The sequence below is a fragment of the Sus scrofa genome, chromosome 16, assembly GCF_054392235.1.
Source record: "Sus scrofa isolate SSC_HxYL_T2T_F1_AM1 chromosome 16, Sscrofa_HxYL_maternal_Yorkshire_Landrace_v2.0, whole genome shotgun sequence".
Lineage (NCBI taxonomy): Eukaryota > Metazoa > Chordata > Mammalia > Artiodactyla > Suidae > Sus > Sus scrofa.
The window spans coordinates 62331506-62355877 of NC_139398.1; the positions used below are offsets into that span (position 1 = coordinate 62331506).

The 24372-nt window shown below is 41.4% G+C and overlaps 1 protein-coding gene across 2 annotated transcripts; it reads right to left on the reverse strand.

Annotated features, from left to right (window-relative positions):
* Positions 1 to 2111: 2111 nt before the first annotated feature.
* On the reverse strand, positions 2112 to 18719 carry C16H5orf47 (chromosome 16 C5orf47 homolog). 2 transcript variants are annotated; one of them, XM_085002471.1, is made up of 5 exons: positions 18309 to 18719; positions 9627 to 9712; positions 8030 to 8129; positions 6001 to 6069; positions 2112 to 2311 (listed from the first exon to the last, which is right to left on the reverse strand). In XM_085002471.1, the coding sequence occupies exons 1-4, from the start codon at positions 18598 to 18600 to the stop codon at positions 6050 to 6052; spliced, it is 498 nt and encodes a 165-aa protein (XP_084858597.1). In that variant the 5' UTR covers positions 18601 to 18719; the 3' UTR covers positions 2112 to 2311; positions 6001 to 6049. The 2 variants fall into 2 exon arrangements, with proteins under 2 accessions (XP_084858597.1, XP_020932618.1); XM_021076959.2 differs by having other exon boundaries at positions 18297 to 18719.
* Positions 18720 to 24372: the final 5653 nt, after the last annotated feature.

Consider the following 24372-nt stretch of genomic DNA (forward strand, 5'->3'; position numbering starts at 1 on the left):
ACTAGTTGGAGCCAACAGAATTATTTTCATAAGGTGAAGTTTTAGATTCAGTCACTTGGTACTTCATGACCAAGCAATATGTCTCTTCCGGAGCCCCAAAACATGTTGGAACTGCTTCTCAAAAAGGATGTTATTTTATTCTATAGATATAAGATTTATATATTATGATTTATAATTCTATTATGGACCCTGTGTTGAGTTTTCATAAGCTTCATGCTATGTCTTTTCCCACTACTGATATTTTCAACACTGTAGGGTCTTCCAAATATTATGACCAATTCAAGCAGCAAGACTGTTTACACCGCAGCCTGGACCTTCTGAAGAGCTCTTTCCTGCACTAGGTCCCACTCAAAGCTAGCAACTTTCTATGTCATCTAATATATTGACCAGGTCAATAGTCCTAGATGAGGAGATCCCGTCGTGGCTCAGTAGTTAACAAATCCAACTAGGAACCATGAGGTTGCAGGTTCGATCCCTGGCCTCGCTCAGTGGGTTAAGGATCTGGCATTGCCGTGAGCTGTGGTGTAGGCTGCAGATGTGGCTTGCATCCCATGTTGCTGTGGCCCTGGCGAAGGCTGGCAGCTACAGCTCCAATTAGACCCCTGGCCTAGAAACCTCCATATGCCATGGATGCGGCCCTAGAAAAGACAAAAAAAAAAAAAAAAAAAAAAAAAAGTCCTAGAGGAGGAATGCATTTCATGTAGAATCAATGCATGTGGTTCAGTTTCTGTGGTAAGGGATTCAGGATGCATGTTTTTGTTTACTTTGGAGGGGATATCCTGGCATTGGGTCCTACCACTGGACCCTAAAAACATTACTGAAGTTTTCTTCATTGGAATCCTAAAATATTCACTAAAAATTCAAGCAGGTCCTTGAAACATTGTAGAGTCTTCTCACACCCTCTGGAGCACACGTGAATTATCAAGGCTTTCAAAGCACTAGCCACCTCATGTTTGACTTGCCTGATCAGCATTATTAACATAATGGATTACTGAGATGTTCTGTGGAATGATCAAGCATCCACAGAATGGAATCATCATATCTCTTTGGACTATATTATGATGAAATGAAGGAGATTTAACATAGCTTTAAGGCAAAACTAAATGAATACTGTCTGCCCTGCATGAGTACAACTGTTTCTGACTTTTTCTTATTGGAAAGGGAAAGCATGCATTTGCCACATCAATGATTATATATCATGTTTTTGTTCTACCAAAACAAAACCTATCTAGCACAGCAGCTGCAAACAGGGCTACTATGTGGTTAAGTGTATGGTAGTCTACAGTCATTCTCCAGAATCCATCTAGTTTCTTCAAGAATAAGACTGGTAAATTTAAGAGGTATGATAGGAATCACCACCCTGGAATCCTTTAGATCTTTAATGGTAGCACTAATCTCTGCCACTCTCCCCCCATCCCACAAATAAGAATGTGATCTTATTTTTTAACTTAATATCTTGACTGAGAAAGGGCGGCATCCAGACAAGTCCACTTGCCCTTCCCCACTATAAGAACCCTTACCCCAAAAGACAAGTATCCAATGGGGAGAGTATTCCAACTACCAAGTATATCAACTATATACCTGGGAACTGTGGAAATGACCACTGAGTAGTTTGTAAATCCAGTGGGCTTATTATAAGCCAGATTTTAAACAGGGTCCTAAGACACCCCCACTGTAACTGGAGTGCCTCGAGATGCCTTGGGGCTCCAGAACCTGTGCCGGTAAACTCAGAACATGTGTCCAGGAACCTAGCAAAAATTTAGGAGCCTGAAATTTGCCCAGTGCACCCCCAAAGAAGTTGCATGACCCTCCTTGTCAGGGCACCTTTGGACACTGCATGGTAGGAAGGGCCCATTCACCCAAGCAATGTGTCCCTCAATAGGAAACAGGTTCTAAGAAGAGCATGTTACCACAAACCCTAGCTGTTTAAGTTAAATCTATATGAAGGGGTGAATAAAGTGGCAGTTGCAGACATTAACAAAAGGGAAAAGTTGGCAATTTTAAATGCATGCAATTATACTGACATGCTAATTTAAATTTTATATAAAATATTGATTTGAATGAGTATGGAATAAGTATTAACTCTAAAAATAACACTTGCATGCATATTATAACAATATTTAACTAAATGTTTTATTAGTTTGCAAAGCAATACTACTAATGTATAAAGAACATAGTTTTTTCTATTCGATTATTAAGTCCCAATTCCAACAAAACACAACAAAATTAACCTATAATGATTCAATTTAAAGTTCCATCTTTAAATTCTTCATAATCTTCTTTGGTAAACAGATCCAAAGATAGGTTAATCCTAAGTAAAAGATGACAAAATTGAATCTTGTTAATATAAAATGTTGCAATCAGTAGTCACTGAAAAGTTTTAACATGTCTAAAACTGCAAAGCAACTGTTAGCCTTTCCCTGAATTTACTGTTTCGATAACTTTTACTTTCTCAAGTTGATCATAAAATATTTCTGATAGATTCAGCGTATAACTCATATTTTTCCTCTCTACTGCAACTCTTACAAATATCCTTGGTGACTTCAACAGTCCAATTATAAGAACTGTGTCAACAAAAAAACTATTATTGCAGGCCTTTATCTCCAGGCCATTTCAGTCACAAAGCAAGGTCATTGTTTGGACCTTGGGACTGTCCAAAAAAGGGACCCTCATCCTTGGAACTTCTGCTTTACTTCTAAGTGCTGAAACTCTTCAAATGTTCCCAGCTGATCTATTTCTATACTTTCACTTTTTGTACCCTTATACTCTCACTGAACAAGGTCATTGCCCTCCTTTCAACTGCCAATCCCTTGATCTCCTAGGCTTCATTTGTATCCCTCTTCAGACCACAATCATTCCTCTCATTACTCCTAATCAAGCCCATAATTTCCTGTTCGAGGGACTGAGACTTCCTCTTCATCCTAGTCATTGCCTGACATCCCCTTCTCAGTCCTCTCCTCTCCCTCCATCCTTACACCAAGGCTTTCATCTGCATCGACTGCTAGCACTGCATATGACTTGTAGGCAGAAGAGATATCACGCTGGCTCTGACACAATGCTTAAAATTGCTTAGAGTTTTTACCTGAGTACTTATCACCTAAAATTCTTCATGCCAAAATAAAAGTCATTTGCTTCAAAAAACCAGTTAGGATACACGAGGACGCGAGTTTGATCCCCAGCCTCACTCAGTGGGTTAAGGATCCGGCATTGCCATGAGCTGTAGTGTAGGTCACAGATGTGGCTCTGGCGTAGGCCAGCAGCTACAGCTCCAATTTGACCCTTAGCCTGGGAACATTCACATGCAGGGGGTGCAGCCCTAAAAAGACAAAAAAAAAAAAACACCCACAGTTCTGGAGTTGCCATGATGGCTCAGTGGAAATGAATCTGACTAGCATCCATGAGGATGCAGACTCGATCCCCGGCCTCGTTCACTGGGTTAAGGATCCATCCAGCATTGCCATGTGCTCTGGTGTAGGTCACAGAGGTGGCTCGGATCTGGCATTGCTATGCCTGTAGTGTAGGCCAGCAGCTGCAACTCTGATTCGACCCCCTGGGAACCTCCCTATGCCACAGGTGCAGCCCTAAAATAAATAAATAAATAAATAAAAACACAAAACCCGTTCTTTCTCTTGGCTTCCTTATTTCTATTTGTTCTCAAACTTTAGTATCATCTCTTATATTTCCCTACATCTAGTCATTTTTCTCCTCTCCACTGTAGTTAAGGGCATTTCACTTTTCCTTTGGACTGCTATTACAATCCCTGAATTTTCTTTTTCACATCCTATCTTGCCTCTATTCCAAAACTTTTCACAAAATGACATCAGACTCTAAAATGCAAATCAGATCAACTCACTGCTTTAAAATGTTCTATACTGTTGATGTACAAGATATTTGCATAGTTTCTTATTATCTTCCCATAATACTTATCAATTACAAAATATATAGTGGAGAAACAGACATCTTAACCACAGATCAAAGTTAACATTATTAATAAGGGATAAATGAAGATCCCATGATTCTAGATGTGATATTCTCAGAAGGACATAACATTACAAGTTCCAGTCAAAAACGTAAAATACTAATCAAATCATGAGACAGTATCAGCAAGTCAAGAGGGATAGTTTGAAAAATAATTGGCCCACATTCTTCAAAAATGTCAATATCATAAAAGACAAAGAAAGGCTGAAGACCAATTACAGATTAAAGAAGCCTAAAGAACATGACAGTTAAATGCAATACATGACCCTGGACCAGACCTGATATCAAAAGAACAAATCCCATTAAGGACATTATTGACATGGTTAATAGGCATGGTTAAAACCGGTTAATAGGCTGTAAATTATTATAAAAGTTTTCTACTAAAGTTAAACTTCCTGAATTTGGTAACTATAGTATGGCTATTAAAAAATATATCCTTGTTCTTAGGATATACATACTAAAGTATTGAGGGGCAATATTTTACACACATACACACACAGAAAGAAAGAGCAGGAGTAGGAGAATGATAAAGTACATGTGGCAATATGTAAAAATCAGTGAAACTAGTTAAAGGATATCCTGGAGGTCCTTGTATTATTCTTGGTATTTTTATGTATATTTAAAATCACTTGGAATAAAGGGCTAAGAAAATGTTCCATGTTTCTTCATCGCCTACTGAACTGAGTACAAATTCTTGTCCAAGTATTTATGTGAGATCATTTGAAATACGGTCTCAGTATATTGCATACACTTCACCATGGCTACCTTAAACAAGCTTTAATCAAACTGTACATTCCTAGGAGTTCCCGTCAAGGTGCAGCAGGAAACAATTTGACTAGGAACCATGAGGATGTAGGTTCGATCCCTGGCCTCACTCAGTGGGTTAAGGATCCAGCATTGCCATGAGCTGTGGTGTAGATCGCAGATGCAGCTCGGATCCTGCGTTGCTGTGGCTGTGGTGTAGGCCAGCAGCTGCAGCTCCTATTCGACCCCTAGCCTGGGAACCTCCATATGTACATTCCTAAACATTTTCTTGGACCCTATGAATTTGCTTATGTTCATGTCTAAAGCATACTCCCTTCTCCCACATTCCTACTTATAAAAGTCTAATTTCTCTGTTCCAAGGCCCATTTTACTTAACTTTTCTACTACTTTTCAAATCCCCCCAAAACTGGGTGTAACCTCTCCCTAGAATTGAATAAGCCCAGATGATTAGTAAACCAGGGCATAATAAAAAAAATTTAAAAATTTTTAAAGAGAGGGTAGGGGAATTACATTGGCTCAATTTAAAACACATGGCATTTAAAATTAACTGGAGAATAGCCTAAAGAAATTCAGAAGTACAAGACAAGAGGTCAGAAGTAGAATAGAGATTTAAGGCTCGTAAACCCGGAAAGAGTAACTGAAGCTACAAAATGGGTAAGTTATCTAAGAATAAATATGTAAAGAGAGAGTAGGACCTACAGTTACTCCTAGGACAGTATTTGTTATGAGATTGTAGTAAAAGGGACAAATAGGGAGTTCCCATTGTGGCAACTAGTATCCATGAGGACATGGGTTTGATCTCTGGCCTTGCTCAGTGGATCAAGGATTCAGCGTCAGCTGGTATCCCGTGTGGCTGTGGCTGCAGCTGCAGCTCTGATTCGACCCCAGTCTGGGAACTTCCATATGCCATGGAAGCTCTAAAAAAAAAAAAAGAAAAGAAAAAAAAAGGACAAATAAAAAATACACAGAAAATACAGTCAGAAAAGTAGTAAAATAATATTAAATGTGACAGCATGTTCAAAAAAGAGAACTAAGCCGAGATAGGAACAAAAAGAGACCATGGAGAAAGTAGTTTCAATTCAATAGTACTGTGATGATGGGGCCCAAATGAAGTTTACTAAATTTCAACAAATATTTAACTAGTGACGTCTATGTACCAAACACTGGATTTAAGGAAGAAAATAGGCTGGAATTGGCAAGGGGTATACACTAAAGGTTGGAGATGGTAGGATGTAAGGGGAAAGAAAAAATCTATACCTTTTACTTGTTGTCTAAGTGGATTCTTAGCAGAAGATGAAAAGAAGAATCATCTTGTACAATTTGAATCTAGGAACAACATAAAATATAGGAAAAATTCAAACTGGTCTCTGGCACTAGTTTTCCCATTAACAAGTTATAATACACTTTTTCAATATAATTACTAGTTTTTATAATCTGATTCTAAGTGTAATAAAAAGTAATTACAAGGATACCTTTTGTTTATAAAAGCCTATTTCTAAAAAATATAGTGTACCATTTTGAGTCGCTAAATATTCCTTAGAAGATCATTTGATGTTTAGCAGAAGGCCTATTGCTGACCCACAAGAGAACCTGACAAGTTCAAGGTTATGACCAGGGCAATATTAGATTTAATCTAGTATGATTATTAAAGTAATTGGATCTGGATTAGCACTCAGAACAATGTCCAGGATTTTTGCACATTTCGCTGCCTATTCAAACATCCTTGTCTCCTAAGAAACCACAGACTACTTTTTTCCTCCTAATTCACTCTCCTGCCTCATTCTCCTTAACTGGATAAGAAAAGTAAAACAGGGTATAAACATTAGTTTATATGCCATTATTACAAACAATCTGTGCAATTATTGATGTAATATTACAGTAATGAGATTCCAGTGTTACCTTGCTTACAAAGCAATCTTCTGCTCTAAGTATTATCTTATAAAAATAGTCTTCACAAAATCAAATTCTGAAGATTTGCTGTCAAAATAAAAGTTGTCATTGGAGTTCCTGTCATGGCGCAGTGGTTAACGAATCCAACTAGGAACCACGAGGTTGTGGGTTCGGTCCCTGCCCTTGCTCAGTGGGTTAATGATCCGGCGTTGCCGTGAGCTGTGGTATAGGTTGTAGACGTGGCTTGGATCCCGCGTTGCTGTGGCTCTGGCCTGGGCCAGTGGCTACAGTTCCAATTAGACCCCTAGCCTGGGAACCTCCATATGCCGCGGGAGCAGCCCAAGAAATAGCAAAAAAAGACAAAGAAAAAAAAAAAAGTTGTCATTGAGTGACTTACTGAAAACGTATAGAACATTCATCATGGTAACATATGTGCTAAAATATGCATGTGAAGAAAAGAAAATAACATGATTTATTAATTCATGTGGCATTATTAGTCATGTAAATTTTACCTCACTTAATCATTTGAGAGTCCACTCACTTTAATAAATCTGCTAGATTACATCTAATTTTGTTCTGGCCACAATATCAACTCAATATTGATGCAGCTTTAGAACAGGGTTTAATTTATGAGTTGTTTTCCAAGAACAAAATAATGACATCAAGGCCATAACTCAAGTGCAGATTTTGTTAAATCCATAAAATTGGACTGAACCATCATGAAGCAGAAGTAACTATATGAAGCAACACAGAATATATACTTCTATAACTCAGTTAAAACGTTTTTCTTCATCAATAATGAGGTTGCAGTCTGTATTAAAAAGTTGGCATTGGAGTTCCTGTCGTGGCTCAGTAGTTAACAAATCCGACTAGGAACCATGAGGTTTCAGGTTCAATCCCTGCCCTTGCTCAGTGGGTTAAGGACCCGGCGTTGCCGTGAGCTGTGGTGTAGGTCGCAGATGCAGCTCTGATCCCGAGTTGCTGTGGCTCTGGCGTAGGCCGGCAGCTACAGCTCCAATTAGACCCCTAGCCTGGGAACCTCCATATGCCACGGGTGCGGCCCTAGAAAATGCAAAATGACAAAAAAAAAAAAAAAAAAAAAAGTTGGCTTTAAAATTCAGATTTAACAGACAAGCATATCACCTTTGCTCAGTAAATTCTGGTCAATACTCACCTTCTGCGCTCCTCCACTCATACCTACACGTGCAGTCTACTCTACACTCAGAGCTTTACAAGGCTTTGTATTTTTAATTATGATGAATGGTGATAATACGGCACATAGTTCTATACATTGAAGGTGATAATTAGGAAAACTACTGGTCTAATGCGATCCAAGGGTGACTAAACTATTAGAGAAGCCAGTCTTCTTTAATACAATAAAAATTGTGTTACTTACTTTCCCTAGATAATTGCTGGCATTTCAGCCTGAGTCTGTATTTTTCATTTTCTTCAAGCATTTTAGAAATCACTTTGTACACTCCATTCCATACTGAAACCTTAAAAAGATAAGCACAGTTAAGGAACATCGAGCAGAGAATCAGGAATACATTTAGATGTAGGCAATTGGGAGTGACTCAACTGTGATACGTGCCAATTTGATATTATCGTTGTAAAGCAATATTACACTTAGAGACCTAAACCTTAAACATAATTGTTTTCCTATGATTACTGATTTCTCTGTATCTTTTTCCAACTTCCTAGCATTTTCTCTCCGTAGTATTTAAAATAACTGTCCTGGATGAATTTTCCTTTCCAAAGCAATGTCTATTAAGTCCCACTGCTTCAACATATTCAATTTTGTTTTGAAAGGTAATAAAAATAGTGAGTTTTTCTTCATATGTCTAAACCACTGGACAATGATTTAATTATTTTCTCCCCCACTGGTTACTTTTCAGTTTTATTTTCTGTCTTTAGTTTTCAGAATTTTTATTATGATATGTCTTTTTTTTTCTTTTTTTTATTACTCACGTGAATTTATCACATCTGTAGTTGTATAATGATCATAACAATCTAATTTCATAGGATTAATTTTTTTTCTTTTCATGGCTGCATCTGTGGCTCATGGAAGTTCCTAGGCTAGGGTTCAAATCAGAGCTGCAGCTGCAGGCCTGCACCACAGACACAGCAACACAGGGTCTAAGGTATGTCTGTGACCTACACCACAGCTCATGGCAATGCCAGATCCTTAACCCACTGATTAGGGCCAGGGATCAAACCTACATCCTCATGGATCCTAGTCAGATTTGTTTCTGCTGAGCCACAATGGGAACTCTGAGGAAAAAATATTTCTTAGTATAGTGGGAAGATTAAATACTCACTGAAAACGCACTTGCTGCAAGGGTTAGTCATTTTGAATGTTATTTTATATTATGCATGGATTAGAAATCAAACTCAAATCTCAGACATAATATAATTTCGTGGGTCATTATCAACTAACAATTTCTTTAAACTGAAGTGTAAAATATATGGTGAGGAAAAAAGATTCGTAGAACAATTGATCTTGAATATGTTTCAAACCTTTAGTTACCATGACATCTGGACAACCAGAGATGAAAATGTTTGAGCACAAAGCTTCACGCTTGTCAGCTTTCCTGCTAGGAACTTAATGTACATCCCTTGTTTTTAAAAGAGCAATGTAACACCAACATAGACACCTTATTCTTTTCCATGAAATCCATGATTTTCTTATGTTACACTACCTATCAGAGCTTGTTATATCTATGGAACATATATTTTCATGCTTTGAAAAAGCTCCCAATGGGTTACATTTTGATGAAGACATGTTTTATGTCTTCAAACATTGGAAGGACTATTCTTTAGGTTAATAAATATTGCCAAACCCAGTTTCATTTCTGCTAAATTAATTCTATTTTCTCATTTCAGTAAATTAAATGTTTTTAAAATGGCACTTTTTTACTGTCTTGACACATTTGTATTTATACAGGTTAATCTAAAATTCAAAATATTGTTCATTCCCCTTTACAATAATATACCTTTTTCTTTTTCTTCATTATTTTGGAAGCTTCGTTCAAAGGTACGGGGAAGTCAAATTTTTTAGCTAAATTCTTCTGAGTTAAACCTAATTTAAAAAAAAAAAGGAGTGACAAGGTAAAATATCAAGGTCAGTACATACTTTAAAGATTCATTATCCTGGGGAGTTCCCGTCATGGCGCAGTGGTTAACAAATCCGACTAGGAACCATGAGGTTGAGGGTTCGGTCCCTGCCCTTGCTCAGTGGGTTTCGATCCGGCGTTGCCGTGAGCTGTGGTGTAGGTTGCAGACGCGACTCGGATCCCGCGTTGCTGTGGCTCTGGCGTAGGCCGGTGGCTACAGCTCCGATTGGACCCCTAGCCTGGGAACCTCCATATGCCGCGGGAGCGGCCCAAAGAAATAGCAAAAAAAAGACAAAAAAAATAAAAAAAAATAAAGATTCATTATCCTGAGAATAGACAATTTTATAAATGTCTATTGAGCTCTCTCTGGGGATTTTTCTAATTGATATATTGCTGATCACTAGATAATACCAGTTCACAAATTAGCTAATACCATACTAGAAAATGGGGGCAGACGAAACCTCCCCTTTCTGATTTGAAAGGTGAGTCCCCAGAAGGTCAGCAACAGAGTAAACAAACACCAGAAGCTACATCTTGTCTCAGGCTACCTCCAGAGTCTCCTTTCTTCTCTGCCCAATTCAGGGTATACATCACGCCTCCAAGTGCACAAAGCACCTTGTGATTCCCCAAATATGTGGTGTTCTTACCCCTCCCTGCCTTTGCATATGCTATTCTGTTCTGCACTGTGTGCATGCATGCCCCTACACATACACACACAAACACACACACACACACACACACACAACTGCCAGGCAAATTTCTACCTGCTCTTCAAGACTCAGCTCACATGTCACCTCCTCTTTACAGCCTTCCCTCAAACACCCGCAGTCCCACAAACAGCACTGATCCAGGAACACTTTGATCGCAGCACTTAACACACTTTTATAGCATGTGTTTATACAGTGTTTCTGCCGCTAGGCTGTGACCTCCCAGAGGGGTAGTGTCCATGTGTACTTTATTCATCTTTCTATCCACACTACCACACACACAGTAGATACTAATAAAAGCTTGTCAGAGTGCTAAGCTTCCTGACTCTTACTAAACCATGCTGCCTTCCCAAATATTAACTGTTAGAAGAAAACCTAAGAGCTTGTCTATTCAAAGACAAAATTGTAAAACAATGAGCGTGTCTCCCCTGAAACCCTTTATATTTGTTCTCCTGTTGTCTGAAACACCCCAAAGTACTCCAACCTTCCCCAACTCATTCCTGCCCTACCACCATTCTATACCTGGCTTTCTTCTACTCATCCAATTTTTATTTTTCCCAGGGAGGGGGACCTAATTTAATTGATAATTTAAATCTGACTTCACAAAGCACCCTATACTCACTTACCATATTATTTCTCACATTTTTACTTGAGAAGTGTTTTATTCTTTATCAGAGGTCCAGCATCTAACACTGGAGAAATTAGATACATAGTCAATAATCCATTCGTTGAGTGAATTAGAGTATGCTCTAAAAGGGCATGTCCCAATCTGTGAGAAGCAACCCATCCTTCCCCCTCTTCCAGCCAGTCCTCAATCCTATCCACTCTGCCTCTACTAGCATCGTCTCAGTTCAAGACTTTGATCTTTCCACTGGATCACTGCCTCAGAACTGGTCTTTGGCATCTCTCCCACTCCACTCCCTCCCAGTTATCCTTCCTCCAGGTCTAATCATGTTACCCCTACCACAAAGAAATAACAAAAATGTCCAAAATTTCACAGCCAAACTTCAAAACAAACTGCATTATGGTCATTTCCCACCCCAGAAGAGCAGCCAACCAGAGGAAATCTATTCTAGGTCAACACAAACCAGTTACAAGAAGAGAAAGCTGGTTTTGCAATCTCAGCTCTTTGCCGCTGTTATTTCTACTTGGCTTCTGGGGGCATCTCCAGCACTAATTCAAGCATCCCTTCCTTCCCTCATAAGCTTCTTCATCTACTTTTCAGCATTCTTCATTTCCAATTCACTATCTTAGACTCCACTATTATTTGTCTATTTGAGATCTGTTGGTTCTAATGCAAAAAAGATTCTTCTCCAGGGGATTCATTTGATTCTTTCCCCACTTCCTGCTCTCCCTCTCCCCCAAAAAGGTGAAGAACTCAGCACCATCACCACCACCAATTTCTAATTCCTAAAATAAACTTTTACCTGTTTTTATTTTTCAAAGGGGCTGGAAAAATAAACTAATGGGACCTAATTAAACTGAAAAGTTTCTTCACGGCAAAGGAAACCCTAAACAAAACTAAAAGACAACCCACAGAGTGGAAGAAAACATTTGCAAATGAAGCAACTGACAAGGGATTAATCTCCAAAACTTATAAACACCTCCTGCAACTCAATATCAAAAAAAAAAAAAAAACTCATCAAAAAATGGGCGGGGAGTTCCTATCGTGGCGCAGTGGTTAACGAATCTGACTAGGAACCATGAGGTTGCGGGTTCGGTCCCTGCCCTTGCTCAGTGGGTTAACGATCCGGCGTTGCCGTGAGCTGTGGTGTAGGTTGCAGACGCGGCTCGGAGGCTCGGATCCCACGTTGCTGTGGCTCTGGTGTAGGCCGGTGGCTACAGCTCCGATTGGACCCCTAGCCTGAGAACCTCCATATGCCACGGGAGCGGCCCAAGAAATAGCAACAACAACAACAACAAAAGACAAAAACAAAAAACAAAAAACAAACAAAAAAAAATGGGCGGAAGATCTAAAGGGACAGTTCTCCAAAGAAGACATACAGATGGCCAAAAAACACAAGAAAAGATGTTCAACATCACTCATTATTAGATGAAAGCAAATCAAAACTACTATGAGGTACCACCCTACACCAGCCAGAATGGCCATCATCCAAAAGTCTACAAACATTAAATGCTGGAGAGGGTGTGAAGAAAAGGGAACCCTATTACACTGTTGGTGGGAATGTAAACTGGTGCAACCGCTATGGAAGACAGTATGGAGATTCCTCAAAAAAAAAAAAAACTAAACTAAAAATAGAATTACCATTTGATCCAGCAGTCCTACTCCTGGGCATCTATCCAGAGAAAACCATGAATCGAAAAGACACATGTACTCCACTGTTCATTGCAGCACTATATACAATAGCTAAGACATGGAAGCAACCTAAATGTCCATCAACAGAGGAGTGGATAAGGAAGATGTGGTACATATACACAATGGAATATTACTCAGCCATAAAAATGAAAGAAATAATGGCATTTGCAGCAACATGGATGAACCTAGAAATTATCATGCTAAGTGAAATTAGACCGTGAGACACAAATATATGCTATCGCCTATATGTGGAATCTAAAAAAAAGGATACAATGAACTTCTTTGCAGAACAGATACTGGCCTGAAGACTGTGAAAAATTTTCAAAGGAGAGAGGTTAGTTTCCAAAGGAGACAGGGGGTGTGGAGGGGATGGGAGGGGGTCTGGGATGGAAACGCTATAAAATTGAGTTGTGATGATCATTATACAACTATAAACATAATAAAATTCATTGACTTTAAAAAAATAGTTAGCTGGAAATCCAGTGCTAATGTATCTTATACTATCCCTAAATTTTTTATCACCAGCACAGAGGCCAGAAACGAACAATCAAATAAAAATCCTGAGCACCTTTTAACAATGGGACCTTTGGAGGGGCACGAATTCTAAAATCGTGCCCCTGATGAAGTATCTCTGAAGGTTTCCCACCCTGGCTCATTCTCAGAAGTCAATCAAATTGCACAGAGTAGAGTGCTATACTGCTAAATTATCAAAGTAAATTTAAGTAAGTTAAATTATCAAAATAAAATTAAGGAAATTCTGGAAGGATGCCAATAAAATATATTTTTCAACTTGGGCTTTTGGTGTTGCCTGACTCTAAATCAATCTTCTCTACATAGCACGAAAAGTAAATCTGAGCCCATCATTTCTCTTACTCTAAACTTTTCAATGTAGACCTTCTGGGTAGCTGGGGACAATGTTGTGGAAGTGGGAGGGGCAGGGGTGGGGAGGCAGAGTAATCGACTTCCCAAAATTTCTCCCCAACTTTACATTACAAAACGTCTACACGCAACCACATCTTCAGCTTTGCTTGATGACAAAGAATGCTGACACTGCTAAATAAATATAAGTAAATGGGAAAAAGCATTAAATTGTGGCACTATGATCTCATTTGTTCCAACTTCATGCTAAGCAAGGCTCTGTGGCCAACAAGGCAGAGAAAGGAGGGACACTAGAAAAGGAGGTACCTGAAGGAGAGCTGAGCAACCAATAGTAAGATGATATCCACCCTAAATCTGAAAATTCTAAAAGATAACCAGGCAGATCCCAGCACAGACTACAAGGAAGGATTTCAATGTGGAATTGAAAGGGCCAGACACCACATAAAGTACCAAAAGCATAAAATTTAATAGACTGATTTAGTTATAGGGGCAAGCATGATTTAAAGGGATAAACATGACTCAAAGGGACAATCTTCCAATCTCATAGCTTTGGAAGAAGAAAAAGAACAAAAAAGGAAAGATCATAAATTAGATCCCAAAGAAAACACAAGTAAGATCCATAAAATGGAGACATTACAAAGAACACTCTGATCATAATGCAATAAAACTAGAGTTTACTAGGGAAAGAAAGAAGAAGAAGAAGGCAGAAGGCAGGAAGGCAGGAGGGAGGAAGGAATGGGAGTTCCCATTGTGATGCAGCAAAAGGAATCTGGCTAGCATCCATGTGGATACGGGTTCAATATCTGGCCTTGCTCAGTGGGTTAAGGATCCAGCATTGCTGTGAGCTATGGTGTAGGTCACAGACAAATCTGGAATCTGGTGTTGCTGTGGCTGTAGTGTAAGCCAGCAGCTACAGCTCTGATTCAACCCCTAGGGAACTTTCATATGCCAGGGTGTGGTCCTAAAAAGATAAATAAGTAAACAAATAGGAAGGAAAAAATAAATGAATTAAATTTCTTTCTCAAAATAAAAGCGTAAAAAGAAAAAAGCAAACAAAAAAACACACATAAGAAAAAAATTAAATTTATCTTTATTATACATATTTACTACTGAGGAAGAGACTAGGAAAACTAAATACTTAATTCACAAATCAAAATGCTGTGTTACAGAAAAGAAAATCATGGACATGGAGAACAGACTTGTGGTTGTGAAGGGGGAGGGGGAAGGACTGGGATGGACTGGAATTTGGAGTTAATAGATGCAAACAATTGCTTTTGGAATGAACAAGCAATGAGATCCTGCTCTATAGCACCAGGAACTATATCTAGTCACTTAAGATGGAGCATGATAATGTGAGAAAAAGGAATGTATATATGTACGCGTAACTGGGTCACCTTGCTGTACAGTAGAAAGTTGACAGAACACTGTAAACCAGCTATAATGGAAAAAAATTAAAATCATTAAATTTAAAAAAATGCTGTGTTAAAAAAATTAACGAAATAAATAAAATACTGGCAACTTGATCAAGGAAAGGGAAGAAGGCACATACATTAAAAAAAATGAAAAGGGGAAATAACCATTGAAATACAAGGAATTTTTAAAAATCCTAAGACATTTCTTTGCAGACCTCTATGCAAATAAATTTGGAAACCTAGATGAAACAAATAATTTCCTAGGAAAATACAGATAACCAAAACTGACCCAGCTAGAAAGTGTAAAGAGACTAATTTCCATAGAATATGCAGAGAAAGTTGTTAAGAAATTATCCCACAAAAAGCGCTAGACCTAGACAATTTCACAGAATTCTACCAGAACTTCAAACACCAGGTAGTCTCAATGTTCTATAAATTATTCTAGAGCATTAAAAAGGAAGGAAATGTTCTTAATTCCTTTTATGAACTAAGTGTAATCATGATATTTAAGCCAGATGAAGTACAAAGAAAGAAAAATTACAAATCACTATCTGCCTCAAATACCAATGCAAAACTCCTAAACAAATTATTAGCAAACATAGTCTAACACTATGTTAAGAAAATAGTACATCATGGAGTTCCCATCGTGGCGCAGTGGTTAACGAATCAGACTCAGACTAGGAACCATGAGGTTGAGGGTTCGGTCCCTGCCCTTGCTCAGTGGGTTGACGATCCGGCGTTGCTGTGAGCTGTGGTGTAGGTTGCAGATACGGCTCGGATCCCGCGTTGCTGTGGCTCTGGCGTAGGCCGGTGGCTACAGCTCCGATTGGACCCCTAGCCTGGGAACCTCCATATGCCGCGGGAGCGGCCCAAGAAATAGCAAAAAGACAAAAAAAAAAAAAAAAAGTACATCATAACCAAGTGGGATTTATTTCAGGAATGCAAAGTTGGTTCAGTCTTAAGAAATCAGTGTATATCATATGCCATTTAATAAATCTAAGGAAAAAAATTTTTTCTTTCTTTTTTTTCTTTTTGTCTTTTTGCTATTTAACCCACTGAGCAAGGGCAGGGACCGAACCCTCAACCTCATGGTTCCTAGTCGGATTCATTAACCACTGCGCCATGACGGGAACTCCGGAAAAAATATTATCTAAGAAAGAAAATATTATCTAAGAAAGCCTTTAACAAAATTCAACACTCATTCATAGTAAAAAAAAAAAAAAAAAAAACATTGACGAAAATAAAAATTGAATAGGAATTCCCATTGGGGCTCCACAGCAATGAACCCAACTAATATCCATGCAGATGCGGGTTCAATCCCTGGCCAGCTCCCTCTCTGCTGCAAGCTGCGGTGTAGGCAGCAGACGCAGCTGGCATCTGACATTGTTGTGGCTGTGGCATAGGCTGGCAGCTGCAGCTCCAATTAAACCTCTAGCCTGGGAACTTCCATATGCCACAGGTGTGGCCCTAAAAATAAAAATTAAAAAAGTACAAATAATATAATAGTATAACTAGAAAATCTTGAGTAGCAATGATAAAACTAACTTAAACAGTAATTCAGTGAAGCACTAGGATCAAAAATTAACATACAGGGAGTTCCTGTCGTGGCTCAGAGGTAACGAATCCATGAGGATGCAGGTTCAATTCCTGGCCTCGCTCAGTGGGTTGCTGTGAGCTGTGGTGTAGGTTGAAGCCGTGGCTCGGATCCCGAATGGCTGTGGCTGTGGTGTAGACTGGCAGCTGCAGCTCCAATTCCACCCCTAGCCTGGGAACTTCCATATGTCGTAAGCGCAGCTTTAAAAAAAAAAAAAAAAAAAAAAGCAAAAAAAAAATTAACCTACAAAAATCTAAAGGCTAGGGAATTCCCCGTTGTGGCAGTGGAAACCAATCTGACTAGGAAACATGAGGTTGCGGCTTCAAACCCGGACCAATCTGACTAGGAAACATGAGGTTGCGGCTTCTAATCAGTGGGTTAAGGAATCTGGCACTGCTGTGAGCTGTGACTTAGTTGGGCAGCTATAGCTCTGATTAGACCCCTAGCCTGGAAACCTCCATATGCCTCAAGTGCGGCCCTAAACCGAAAGAAAAAAGAAAATCGTCAAGAGACTAGGTGTAAGAAGCCAAAGTCCACAGATTGTCGAATTCCATTTATTTGAAATGCCCAGAATAGGCAAATCTATGGAGACAGAAAGTAGTTTAACGGTTGTTTAGGACTGGACTTGCAAGTTGGAAAGGGTAGTGAGGGGGAATGGGTAATAAAAATGTTCTAAATTGATCGTGATGACGGTAGCACAACACTGAAAAAACCATTGAATGTCACACTTTAAATGGGTAATTGACTGGATTGGGAATATCTCAAGAAACGACTAAATTCTTTAAATAAAAAACAATAAACAAACAAACAAGAAACAGGTAGAGGAATGGGTTCTCAAAAGAGAGGAAGGACTTTTTGAGGTGAGGGAAATGTTCCAGATCCTATTTGTAGTGATATCCAGATCCTATTTGTAGTGTATAACTTTGTCAAAGCTTCCCAAACTTTTTGGGCTTTTTTTATTGGCTTGTTTGTCTAAATCAAGAGGCTTTACATACATAAACAACAAACATGTGGAGCCTCTCATGGAAGAGGAAACTCTACTTGCAACAGCAGCAAAGATTCAAAATACCTTGGGATCAATTTAACAAGATATCGGAAAAACCTACAGAAAGGAACTTGTGCAATAGAAAGCCTTCCTGAAATACACCCAAGGAGTGTGAACAATGCAAAGACAGGCTCTCCTCTCTTTTCAAAGAGGCAGCGGCATCATTTTTAAGACGTCGGTTCTCCTTAGGCCGACTTAGAAATTCAACGTCTCCTACAAGGAAAGGGGACCAACCCAAGGCCCCCAATCATTCACTTTGGCGCCCTCTCGCGGCAAAGCTCCGAAGCGCAGGACCGAACCCGTCTCTCCGGCACCGCCCGGAACAAATAGGAAGACGGCCCACCGCCCAGCCCCACCCAGGGGCCGGCCTACTGTGGACCGCGACCGGGCGGGGGCGGGGCCAGTGCGGCTGCAGAGACCCACCCGACTCCACGAGCCTCGAACCCCAGACGGCCAGGAGGCATGGGAGGTTGACCGAGTGCTGATAGGGAGGCCACAGGCTGAGAAGCCCACCTCCCTGAGACCAGTAGTCCTGGCAGGACGGCTACCTAGAAGGACGGAAAGACCAGGGGACCCCACCCAAGTCCCTGACCAACCCTTTGTGGCACCTCCACCGGCCGTGGGCCGGGATCTGCTCCGCACGTTCGACGCCCGCGCCGGGGAGGAGGCCTCAGGAGACCTGGGCCGGGAGCCGGCGGGCGGCTCCGTGCCGCCCGGGGTCCCTGCCGCCACCGCCCGAGCCCCTGCTTGACGGCGGCCAGCCCCGAACCCGGGACTCCACGGGCCCAGAGCCCGGCGGCCGCCCAGCTGCAGAACGCCGCCGCACTGGTGCGAGCCGAAGCGAGTCACGTAGACGAAGCGCGACCGGTTCCCCTCCTGCTCCCGGCCTTTCGCCGCCATCGATGCAGCCGTCGTGCAACCGCCACTCGGTGCCCTCGGAAGCCAGCAGAGGGCGATTAGGGGTCTGAGGGGCAGAAAGCGAAGGGAGGAGAAGGGAGACCTGGGGGCGGGACCACTGTGTGTGAGGAGGCGTGGCAGAGCTGACAGAATGGACTACTGCACCGGGATGTGGGGGGGACGTAGGGGCGGCGTTAGAGCTGAGGGAAAGAACCACTGTATTTGGCAACCCCCGAAGCAAGGACCACTGTGTTTGGCAACCCCCCAGCCTGAGGGAATAGACCACTGTGAGTCTGTGGAGGGACAGATAGAACTGAGGGGCCGAACCATTGTGCCGGACAGGGGGGCTCTGTGTAGGGGCCAGACCACTCTGCACTGTATAGGGGATGAGCTGTGGAACAGGACTCTGTGGGCAAGTGGGTTGGGGAAGGATGAGTGATGAAGGAAGAAGTAGAGTGAGAGAAGCTCGAGAGCCCTGCCGCTCTGTGAGCAGAGGGAAGAGGCGAGCCCGGACCACTCTGCAGAAGATGAGGCAGCAGGAAGGTGTTTGGTTGACGGATGGTGGGCCACTCATCTGAAAAAAAAGATCACCGGGGGTGAGAAGCAGACCAAGAGGGGCAAACCTCTCTGAGGAAATGACCTGAAACAAGAACAGGGTGGGGGAAAGGGATCAGGTCAATGGGGCATCCCTCCTGGTGTGGCTGGGGGTGGGGAAGATTTCAGAGTGAGCAGCCAAGCCTGGACTTGACTAATCTGGTGTGTCAGCCAGAAGTTGGGGGCCTTGAGGAAAAGTAGGGCAGGAGACAATGCCTTTGCTACCAAAGGGTTCCAGTGGGCCCTTGGTCCGGCATAGGTTCGTTGGCACTGGCCCATGGGCCTCAAGAGACCCTATGCAGAGACATCATGGGCCTGAGGCCAGCGTCTTATTTAGGCAGTCCTGAGGCCCATCCTGGTTCAGCTGGGTTATTTGGGCAAGCCGCTTTCCCTCTCTGAGATTCCAGTTCCCTCAGATGTAAACTCAGGATAATCCAGTAAAGATAAACCAAAATAAGGCATATTAAGTATCTGGCACATAGTAGGATGTAGCTTCTTTAGAGTTAATTTTCATTTCACTTTATTGAGTCTACTTGTGAAGTGCACATCATAACAAATCATTACATTCAAACTTTACCAATAGCTTTCCCAAGGACCATCTCTTTAAATCTGTGCAGCATTTTACAGCCGAGGAACTGGGGTTCCAAAACATGGAGTAACTTCTGCAAACGTAACAGACAGTGACGGAGACATACTCTCTTAAACTTTTAAAGAAATGAATTACATATATGTGCAGCAAAGTACACCAATTATCAACATGCCTGTGGATGAATTTTCACACGGTGAATACACCTATGCAATATCCACTGAGGTTAAGAAGTGGTGTACTGCAGAAGCACAGCATGTCCTTGTCCAGTCCCAATCCCTCATCCTTCTTTCCTGATATCAAACAGCATCACTTAGGTTTGCCCATTATGTTTGACTTTTTTCACTCAAGTTATGTTTATGAGATGTAAATAATTGCATGAGTTTATACATCATTTGCATATACTACCATGCATTCACTCCACTGCTGATGAACATTTGGTTGTTTCCAATTTCATTTTGGTACGTTATTAAAACTACTGTTGGCAACATTCATACATATATGTATGAACATATACAGAAAGAGAGAGATAATCGACCATGTATTATAGGGTATAAACCTTAGAGTGGAATTGCTTAGGGTATTCATTTAGTCAGCTTTAGCAACTACTGGCAAACAGGAATCTGAAGTGTTTGTGACAATTTTCATTCCCACCAGCAAAGTATGAGAATTTCAGTTGCTCCACACGTTCACCACCACTTGGTTATGTAAGTCTTTTTCATTTTAACCATTCTAATGTATGTGTACATTAGCACTGTGCTGAAAAAGAACTGTGTGTGTGTGCGCACACACACACACGTGTGCACGCCTGCACATGTCTGTCAACAAGTCCAAAATCTTCAGGATATGTCATCAGGCTGGAGACTCAGGGAAGAGTGGATGCTGCAGTTCAAGTTTGAAGACCATTGGCCTGCACAATTCCCTCTTCCTCAAGGGAGGTCATTCTTCTATTTTTCTGCTAAGGCCTTTTTGCTGATTGAATGAGGTCCATTCATAAGAAGATGGATCTGTTTCAGAGAATAATTTGTTTTGTCAAGGACTTAAAGTTTTAAATGCTAACCTCATATAGAAAATAACGTCAAGGACACATCTAGAATGTTTGACCAAATAACTGAGTCGTAAAACTACTCAGCTGGACACATCAAACTAACAGTCAGTGTAGAGTGGCTTTGTGGTAATCTACATTTTTCTGAGGATATATGAAGCTGACCTCATTGGCCATTTGGATATTATCTTTGGGGTTTGAATCTCTTGAATATTTCTATATGGGATTCTCATTCATTGAGAGTTCTTTACATCTTCTCTCTATTAGTGGTTTGCTGTTTGTATGTAGTGCAAATGTTTTCCTCATCTGTGCTTCACCTTTTTCTTCTCTTTATGGCCCTTTAATAAATTCAAAAGTTTAACTCTGTCGGAGTCCAATATATCAATAGCTTCCTTGGGGCTTATCCTTTTTTGCATGTGGTGAAATCAGTATTTGTGTATTCCAAGATCTCCTCCTCTGTTATCTTCTAGAAGTTTTATAGTTTTATCTGCACATTTGATTGTCCACCTGGGATTGATTTTTATGGCTAGAATGAGATGGAGAATTAAGATGAATTATTTGTCCCCCATAGGTAGATCTGATTTTCTCTGGCTAAAATATCCAATGTACTGTTGAACACAAAGGACAACAGTGAACATCCTTGTCATCATTCTGATCTCAGAAGAAACTTTCAATGTCTCACTGTTTAGTATATTTGCTATAGGTGTATTTTGTCATATCACTTAACACATTAAGGAAGTTCCCCTCAATTTTTAAATTCAAGAGTTTTTTTGGGGGGTTGTGGCTTCACCCAGACCATGTGGAAGTTCCCAGGCCAGTGATCAAACACACCACAGAAGCAACCCAAACTCCTTCAATGACAAGACCAGATCCTTAATACACTATGACAGAAGAGAACTCCTTGCCAAGAGTTTTAGATAATAAATGGGTTTGAAATTTTCTCCAATGCTTTGGCAGTAATCTGTTCACATGTTCCTATGCTTTAATGCCTTTATTCCAGAAACAGGAGGAACTATATCGAGTGATTTCTAATGTTAAGCCAACCCTGAGGTTTGGAATAAATCCTGTTTGTGTGTGACAAACCATCACTTGATAAATATGAGTGACCTCTACATTTGATATGCTCATGTTTGGTTTGGATTTTTTCCCCTTTCTGTTCCTAGGCAAGAATGGCTTCTTTCATAGACCTTTGGTTCAATGCAACTTTGAAGACATCTAGGCCTATAGTTTTCTTTGTGAGAAGTCTTAAGTAATGAAAGGATTAATCACATGTCTGACTTCATTGGGGGTGAATTTCCATAAATTGTGTTCTTGTACAAATTTGTTTACTCCTCTGTACTCTAGAACTTGATGGCCAGAAAAATATTCAGCTCTGCTTTAGTCATCATCTAATGAGTGAATATCCTGAATGTCTTTGGAAGCATTGTGACATCCCCCTGTTCATTCATCCTATGGGTGATTTATTTTTTTTTAATTTTTTAATTTTTTATTTTTTGTCTTTTAGGGCTGCACCCTCGGAATATGGAGGTTCGCAAGCTAGAACTTGAATCGGAGCTGTAGCCGATGAACTACGTCGAAGTTGTGTCTGCAACTTACACCACAACTCATGGCAGCAACGGATCCTTAACCCAGTGAGTGAGGCCAGGGATCGAACCTGTGTCCTCATGGATATTAGTCAGGCTCCTTAATGCAGAGCCAAGGAAGGAACTCCTTGGGTTTGCCTTTTTCTTACTTTTTTTTGTTGTTGTTGCATCCGAGGGTGATTGAGGCACAATTTTCAGCTGACTTGGGCTCAACAGTAAGGTATCAATTTTATTAATCATTTCAAAGAGTCTATTGTGACTTTGTTGATTCCTCTATGGTTTCTAATCCTGTCAGACCACCCTGGATGACTACTTCGATCAATGGTGGTAAGCCTTTCCTCTTTTCTTTTTGTCTTTTTTTTTTTTTTTTTTCCTTTACTAGGGCCGCTCCCACAGCATATGGAGGTTCCCAGACTAGGGGTCGAATCAGAGCTGTACCAACCGGCCTACGCCAGAGCCACAGCAACGTGGGATCCAAGCCGCATCTGCAACCTACACCACAGCTCACAGCAACACTGGATCCTTGACCCACTGAGCAAGGCCAGGGACCAAACCCAAAACCTCATGGTTCCTAGACAGATTCGTTAACCACTGCACCACGACGGGAACTCCAAACCTTTCCTCTTTTCTAAGGGAAGCATAGAAAGCTGTTCGTTCTCCTAGGAACACATTTAGCTACCTCATACAAGAATTGCATTTCATAGTTACCTTATCATGAATTGAAAATATATTCATTGGAATTTTTATTACAATTATGGATTATAGATAAGCATACTGTTTTCACATCCAAGCCATTAGGAGCATTCTGCATTTTATGATTCATAAGGACCTAACTTCCCTGGTGATGAGTGACAAAATATTATCAGCCACTTACAGGTTTAACCTTCGCTCTAAACACAGGGGTGGGACTGTAGGAAAGGAAAGACAACAAAAGGGTGGGCTGTTGGCTGGGGGTAAAAGTTGAAAAGGAATTTGATTCCTAGAGGCCGCCCATGATTCTGCACTACTTCTCCGACAACAGGACTCCACTCAGAAACGACTGCAAGGAGGGGTGGGTGCTGCTAAACCGACTACAGAGTCATAGGAGTCACCCCGTGATGTTCCACTTCCTGGCAACTTGACGAACGTAGTGGCCCTCCGGTTCTTTTTAGCAGACACTATCTAATCGCTAAAAACATCATGCACACAACCTACACATTCCAGCCGTATTTGCCTCTAGTATTTGATCTCTTTCATTTTTTTCTATTTTCTATTTTATTTACCTTGATGGAAAAGGAGACAGACCGAAACATCAAGGAGTTAGCCAAGGCCAGAACAAAGATGGAAACAACCTAGGGAACCTGCAGCCACCGGGCCTCTCGGGGCCCACACATGGAAAAGAATCACACAGCTCTCTGTCACTGCACCCTGTGAGGGTGCATGGATAAGGGTGGGGGGGTGTGTCCGTCCTGCGACATGGCCAGGACACCGCTAGAGATCAGCACGCATGGATGCTGACGTGAGGACCAGCAGGGTGACAAGAGAGGCTGCCTGGTGGGTGACCGCGCTGGGCAGAGCCACAACCCGCTCACCTTTCAGTTCTCCACCCAGGGGCCCCTCCTGCGAGCCACCCATAGGGGTCCCTGGTCCCTCCCTCAGACGTCGTCTCCACCACGGCCCGAGATCATCTTTCTTCTCCAGTGGGTTCCTTGTCTCTTGCGTACCACCCTCTCCACCCCCCACCCCCACCCCCACCCCCACCCGGCTTGCCCTTGGACAGACGGCGAGAAGCTGACCGAGAGACCGAGACAGAGACAGGAGATGAGCCGAGGCCGGTGGGCAAATGGTGCAGAGAGGGCTTGTCCGACGCAGGGTTGCCCCAGAACTTCACACACACGCACGCACACACGGACACACACGCACAGACACACGCACACCAGCCCCGGCCCAGCGGCCCAGCGACCCCTCTCTGTGAACGGCCTTGAGGC